This window comes from Cebus imitator, unplaced genomic scaffold (assembly GCF_001604975.1).
Source record: "Cebus imitator isolate Cc_AM_T3 unplaced genomic scaffold, Cebus_imitator-1.0 Scaffold112, whole genome shotgun sequence".
NCBI lineage: Eukaryota > Metazoa > Chordata > Mammalia > Primates > Cebidae > Cebus > Cebus imitator.
Window position 1 is genome coordinate 4,105,791 of NW_016107427.1, and position 7,144 is coordinate 4,112,934.

At 53.0% G+C, this 7,144-nt stretch overlaps 1 protein-coding gene across 3 annotated transcripts in view; it reads right to left on the reverse strand.

The window, feature by feature from the left end:
* Nucleotides 1-792: 792 nt before the first annotated feature.
* The window catches only part of UBASH3A (ubiquitin associated and SH3 domain containing A), a 46,876-nt gene continuing 40,524 nt past the window's right edge, over nucleotides 793-7,144 (reverse strand). For 2 of the 3 annotated variants that reach the window (XM_017538594.2, XM_017538595.2), the window contains exons 11-14: nucleotides 5,676-5,820; nucleotides 4,864-4,970; nucleotides 3,803-3,912; nucleotides 793-1,406 (exon numbers count right to left, since the gene is read on the reverse strand). In XM_017538594.2, coding sequence (XP_017394083.1) covers nucleotides 1,269-1,406; nucleotides 3,803-3,912; nucleotides 4,864-4,970; nucleotides 5,676-5,820 — 500 coding nt within the window. In that variant the 3' untranslated portion in view covers nucleotides 793-1,268. Of the gene's footprint in view, nucleotides 1,407-3,802; nucleotides 3,913-4,592; nucleotides 4,739-4,863; nucleotides 4,971-5,675; nucleotides 5,821-7,144 lie in introns of those variants that run through there. The other variant, XM_017538596.2, reaches the window with a different exon arrangement.

Here is a 7,144-nt window from a genome sequence, read left to right on the forward strand (position 1 = left end):
TGTCCTTGAGGAGGAAGGATGCAGGTGGCCTCTAAGAGTGAAAATGGGCAAGGAAAGCATCCTCCCTGGGGGCCATCAGAAGGAACGTAGCCTGCCAACAAAATCCTACCTCCAGAACTGTAGGAGAGTAAGCGTGTGTGTGCATGTGAGCGTGCGTGTGCCCTTGTGTGCATGTGTCTTTGTGTGCAAGTGCGTGCATGTGTTTGTGTGCATGTCTGTCTGCATGTGTGCATGTGTGTATGCACGTGTTTCTGTGTGTGTATATTTGTGTACCTGCATGCATGTGCTCATGTGTAAGTGTGCATGTGCTTGTGCACATGCATGTGTATAAGCATGTGTTTCCATGTGTGTGCATGCACGTGTGTATGCATGCATGTGTGTGCATGCATGTGAGCATGTGTGTTCATGTGCATGTGTGCCTTTGTGTGCATGTGTGTGTGCCTGTGTGCATGTACACATGTATATATGTGCATGTGCATGTGTGCGTGCATTTGTGTATATGTTTTCATGTGTGTGCATGCACATGCTTGTGTGCATGTGTGTTTATGTGCATGTTTGTGTACCTGTGTGCGTGTGCAACATGCGTATGTGCATGTGTTTGCATGCGTGTGCATGCACGTGTGCACGTGCACTTGTTTGTGTGCATGCGTGTGTGTGGATGTGCATGTGTGTGTGTAAAGTTTGTGTTCTTTCCATGACCACCAGGTTTGTGGTCACTGGTTATAGCAGCAACAGAGACACAGTAACATGAGTGTTGACAGCACAGAGCAGCAGCCCAGCTTTGATCTGGTAGACGGTTTTCTGGGACCATTTTATTGACGATTACACCTGTTTTAGCCTATGTGGATATGGCTAAATAGTGATGGGAATAGAAAAAGAAAAGATGATTGGGAATTTAGTGATCAGACCATAGAAAATGAAGGAGCTGGATCTTTCGTGTGTGGTGAGTCTTTAGCTCCTGGAAGTTAGAGTCCCAGGTGGTTGTTTCCCCGGCTGCAGACACTAGGTGCACCTGCCGCAGGGCGGTGTCCTCACCCAGCCATCTGCCCTGGGCCCTCCACAGCTGGTCTGGTAGATGACGGGTCCATGGATGGGAGTCACACAGGTGAAAGCCGGCGGGAAATATTCCGGAACATAAAAGTGCGTCCTGTGCTTCTACAAATCACACTGGGTGAGACTGAGACACCTTGGAAAGAGCAGCGTCTCTCAGCCTCTGCACGTGGTTTCTGCCTCTCCACTCTGAGGTGATGAGAACGCCACTGTGGCTCTCAGTTGCCTGAGATCCAGTTCCTCCAGTTAAATGCTGCGTTCGCCCCGTGGGTCAGGGTCTTCACTGGTGGGTTGACCAATTCCCATTTTCCTTCCTCTTTATTTTCTTCACAGAAGCACATGCCTAGGGAAGGGATCTAGAACAGAGTTTTAAATCACTTGTTAATATCTTATAACAAGTCAGTGGCTTTCAGACTAGCTCCAAAGCCAACTGTCAGGCGCTCCTCTGCCTTGGAGGGTCTGTGACTGTCCAGGCTGGCACTGCCACTATCAAACGGCACCAATGCCTACCAGGGCGGTGCCCTGTGGGGGATGTCCCCTAACCAGGGGACACTGGATAATTCTGGAGACATTTTTGATTGTCACAACTGAGAATGGAGGTGGTGCAGACACCTAGCAGGTAGAGGTCCTACAAGGTGGCACGTTCTACGATGGGTAGAATGGCCCCCACCACAAAGGTGTGCAGGCTGAGGTGGAGATTGCCGCCCACCACTTAAGGAGTGACTCATATTCTCACGTTCAACATCACAAAAAGACGCAGACTTTGAGTTTTCAGACCCAAGAGGAAAGCACCAAGTAAACCTTTACACCTCAATCCCTTCATCTGTGAAATGGGTGTGTGGGAACAGAGCTTTGTGGTGAAGCCTTTTTTGTTTTTGTCTTTTTCTTTTCTTTTCTTTCCTTCCTCTTTCTAATGTCTAGAAATTCCTCAGGCAGATGAAATTTACAAAAATGCCAACTTGCCAGGGGATGCAAGTGAAGCGGGTGTTGACTCTAGGGCGATTCTCTCCTTGTGCTTGTAGGGGCTGTGGCGGGTGGGTGGTGATGGGCTGGCTGGGGAGGGTCCAGTTGCCTCTATTTGGAGGCCCATCATTTGGCGAGTCCCCCTTTGTGTTTTCTGATATGCATGAGCAAGTCCAGCTTATTTTGGGATGGGGGCCGTTGGTGTGAATGCTACGTGATCAGTATAAGAGAGTCCAGTGGTTTGGAAGTTCAAGGCTGGCATCTATGGAAGGGGGTGAAGGATCCAAGGAGTGGGTGGAGCTTTGGCCACAAAGGCTCATGGGTTCGGGGAACTGTCAGTGGCTGGTGTGTGCAGTGCTGCCACCCTTGTGGGTTACACAGACCCTCAGGTGCGCCTGGGGCTGGGGGCCTGGTGTGTGTATAGGGCTGTAAGAAGGGGTGCAAGGACAGGAGGGATGCATCAGAGCATGTGTGTGGGAGACCCATTGGCAGAAGCAAGAGCAACATTTTGGGAGCAGGTGGTGCCGGAGCTGCCCCGACAGTCCTCAGGAAAATCCATGCAGGCCTCTACCAGTGTGGTGTGGAGGGCTGAGCCGTCCTATTTGGACGATGCTCACCTGGTGGCTCAGGAACCCAGAGCACTTGGGACCATCTGGATCCTAACTGGGAAGCGCCAGCCTGAAGACGCGTCACAGGGGACGCATGCTTCTACTCAGGTGCCAAGGACAATGGAACAAGAAAGGGGGCGCGGGTGTCTGACCCCTAATTGCCAAGTGACAATGACCTGTGACAGGTGTGCTCTTCGTGTGCATAAGTTCTCACCTGGCTGCTGAGGCAGGCATAGCTAGAGGGCCAAGCCCTCCCGCAGGCACCTGGGTGGTGTCACTGGGCTGGGCCTGGGAGTTGGGCTCTTCTGAAGACCCTAGACCTCTTGGGGGACTCAGCAACACCCCCTTCTGCCCACAACTTAGGGCAAACAAGCTGAGGCCAGTGTGGACCTGTGGCAGTGCTGTGTGAAGAAACCAGGTCAGGGCCTCCAGCACCTCCGACGCCAGGCACTGTCTACGCTGCGCTTGCCACCTGGGCACTGACCAGTGGCCTGACTAATTTGATTAAAAGGTCCGGACCATGGTGAGTCCAGCCCTTGAGTAGTTCTGCACAGAAGGGGCCAGGGCCGGCGGGGGGGATTGCGCTCCTGAGTTTGCCTGCCTCAGTTCACCCATGTACTGGACGGCACCCTCTCACTTTGCTGGGTGATAATCAAGGTTGTCCAAGATGCCATGTGTGCATCATCCTCTGTTTGTCATTCTCAAGGTCCTGGCCAGTGCCTGAACACTCTGGCAGCTACAGCCAGATCAAGCTTATTCTGTGCTGGGTGACTGCAAGAGCAAGAGGACCGAGGGGCTCCTCGTCTGTCAGCCGCCCTAGCCCAGGTCCCCAGAGGAGGCCAGGGCGAGTCCTGCAGGCAAGTCTTCTCTCCTCATCCAAACTGCTCACTCCTTTCTGGACTGCCCATTTTTCCACGAGAGCTGCAAGGGGTGACGGGGTGAGCTGACTGGTAAAAACTCGGCAAGTGACCAGTGATGACGAGGATACTCACCTATCCACCAGCCCCAGCCCGAAGTCGCCCTTTGCACAGGAGCAGGAGGGCACCATCTCCAGGGGCACATGGATCCTGGTGGCCCTGGGTCAGCCAGACACTTGTTTTCATTCCGAGAAGGGGGTGTGATAACCCGTGTCTTTGGGGTACTTGACTTCGTGACTCTAAGAGCCAAGAGCGGGCACGTACCTTTCTCACGAGCTGGGCAAAATCCCCGCACTCCCGGGGTGGCAGCCCCAGCAGCGGCCGCGTGCAGGAATCCAGCGCGGAGCCGTGACTCACAATTAGGATGACGCCTGCTGTGGAAAACAAGAACACCTCCAGGTCAAAGCAGGCCCAGAGAGCACCTGTTATGAGACCGGGGTCCTCAAAGTGTTTGGGGTAGAGCTACCTCAGAGTGCCCCAAACACTTTGGGGACCCCAAAGTCTACCCAGAGTGCCCTGGAGAGACCCCTGGGCTAGGAGGTAGTGTGGCTGGTAATGGTTTAGTGACGCCTGCATCCCACCCTCGCTTGTGGATTCCTTTGCATGCCGCAGCTGCCCGCCAGCCTCAGGGAGGCCTAGGAAGTGAACTGAGCCGCCCCTCCCTGTGGTGGCCGGCTGCCTGGGCCCCGTCTGGGCCCTGTCTGGGATGGGGCAGCGGTGGCTGCTGCCCAGGCCTGACCTGATTCACTTTAGAATGGTCAGCTGGTTGTTTCATTACAGGAGCCTGCTATGACTCCTGCTTTAGACCAGAACACCCGGAGACCACAGGAGGAAGGGGCTCCTTCAGGTGAGATTCGTGTCTCCGCCAGCTCGGGGGAAGGTGCGGGAAGCCAGCGCTTCTATGTGCGCTTCATCCAGGACAAAGCAAGCCAGAGGGCTAGGAGACCTGCGTAGTGGCTCAGGAAGGGGCTCCACCCAGAAGCTGGTTGTTTCTCCTCTCTGTCTCTCTTGTTTCCCAGGAAGCTGACTCGAATCCCTTGGACACAGGCGGTTTGTGCTGACCCTGCTGGCCTGGGTCCCATCAGCCCATCAGCAGTCAGTCCCGGGATGAGGGGTCCTGGGGCCTGGGCGGCAGGGGAGCACGTGTCTATGCACCCGGTTACTGCAGCAGCGACAGCAGCAGCAATGAACGCTTTGTTGCTGGAGAATGCGGGGGCGGGGGAAGTGAAGGCATTCATAGGTTCAGAAAATCAGCCAATTTCCGTCTCAGAGAGAATTCCCCAAGCCCCAGGGGCTGTCCATGCCCAGGGTGGTGAGGCACTTACTGTCCTGCAGTTGGGTGTTGACGATTTGCAGCACACTCGCTGTGCACCTGTCCACATACTCCTGGTAGCTCTCGGCCGGCATGAGGGCGGACAGGGGAAACGCGGGCCTGGAAGGAGGAGGGGGGAGGCTGCTGCCCTGGCCCTTTGGTATGGATTAGGAGGGCGCAGCTGCAGTTAGCTAGGGAAGGAAAATGCTCTTCTGGGATGGCTCTGCCTCAAGGCTGGGCTCATGGGCAACAGGGAGGCTCTAGTTTTGTGCTGAAAACTGTCAAAGCACTAATAGTCAGTCTCCAGCACATTCTTAGTGAACACCAGGAGGGCTCTGTGATGGCAGAGTCAGACATGGGTGGAGAATGACAAAGACTCTCTTTGACCAAACTCCAGTCCAGCTCCCCTGAACCTTCTTCTCGATGCAGGCTTGACCCTTGGGCTTCTGTGTCTGTTCTTCCAGAGTGAGTTTAGCAAGAACCTGTTACCCTCAGTCTCTGGTCAAGTTCCTTGTCCTCCACCACCCTCCAAGTGATGTCTGATCCCCTTGGCCTGCCTTCAGCAGGAGTCCCTGTTTGTGTCAGTTTAGCAAGAATGACCCGCCTTCTCAGGAATTTTCCAGGTGCCAACTCCTACCCTGTGGCTATAAATCCCCGCTTTTCCTTGTATTAGGAGTTGAGCCCCCTCTCTCTCCCCTGCTGCAAACCCCACTGCAGTGGCCCCCCTTGAATAAAGTCTTTCTTACCATATTAACAGTGTCATGAAATTTTTCCTTAACAAGAACTAGAAAAGCCCCAGTGGCAGAGAATTTTAGAACAGCACACCTGTAATCAGTGTCGATGTTGAAATTTGCCTCTCTCAGCTCGTCCAGGCTCATGAGGGTTGGGGTGGTTTTGCCAGATTCCCATTTTGTCCATTCAAACAGTCCAGGTTCCACTCGTATCTTGATTTTTTTCTCCAGTTTGAGTTCTGGATTCAACAGAATACAAGTGTTTATCATCTTCAACGTCCACGCTGACCTTGCATAAATAAGTCTCCTTTTAGATCTCAGAGTGTCACACAGTCTAAATCATGCCTTTTAAACAATGTGATTTTCTTCGTGGCAAATACTGTTCTGTGATTAGGCACAGCCATGGTATTTCTGAGGTAAGAACTGATGAGCCGTGGGAAGGTATCAGAGGAGTGGTGACCCCCTATGTGCCAGGAAGGGCCAGAGTCTCCTGAGAACTGGTGAGTGTCCCAGGCAGCAGGCCCATCCTGGGGCTCACCTGAGCACCCAGCACAGCTCCACCGCAAAACCCACCCATGGCCCCATCCTCCAACATGGCGGACAGCCTGCCAATGAGGACTTGGCCAATCCAATGATCAAAGGACAAGATGTGACCCATCATGAAGAGTGTTAGCCTCATGAGACACTTTCCTGATAAATGCTTACATGGACTGGGCAAGAGGTGAAGAATGGAAGGGGCCATCTTCTAGAACATTCTGACTCCCTGCAACTCACACTTCCCAAGCATTTTATATTTTGATTAAAGGAAGAGCAATAAAGTAAGGCCATCTCTTTTGAGTGGAAAAAAGAACCTGAATGTTTTCATCTGGAATGGAGAAGATGTCACTGAAATCAAATCCTGGACATAAAATCAGTTCCTCAAATGTGTGTTAAGTCCATGGAATGACATTTTTTACCAAGCACGCTTAGAAAAGAGAGTTAAAGCAAGTTAATCAGGCCCTCAAGTCCTCCCCAAACAACTAGGTCCCCGAGTCCTCCCTCATCAACCAGACCCCCGAGTCCTCCTCCATCCACTAGGCCCCCGAGTCCTCCTCCATCAACCGGACCCCCGAGTCCTCCTTCATCAACCGGACCCCTGAGTTCTCCCCATCAACCGGACCCCTGAGTTCTCCCCATCAACCAGGCTCCTGAATCCTCCCCCAAGCCTGTGAAGGGCTCATTTCCATTTGAACAGATCAGATGAAGAAACAGTATGAGAGCCCCCCAAACGGTGTGGCCACGGGTCTCTTTCTTTTGAGGGTCTCTTGCAGGCCACTGCTCTGTGGGTGTGGCTGTGGGAAACGCGCCATCTGGACACTGGTTGACATTGAATTTAAATAAAGTTGAGTGCCTTGGCATCTCAGACGCCATCTGAATAGCAGGTTGGTCCTGTCTGAGGCCTTGTGAAGTAGACTGCGTGGCCTTGTTTTCTGAATTGACAGGATTTATAAACCTATGCCCTTTAAACAGGCATCACCATCACCACCATCACCACCATCACCACCATCACCATCACCACCATCA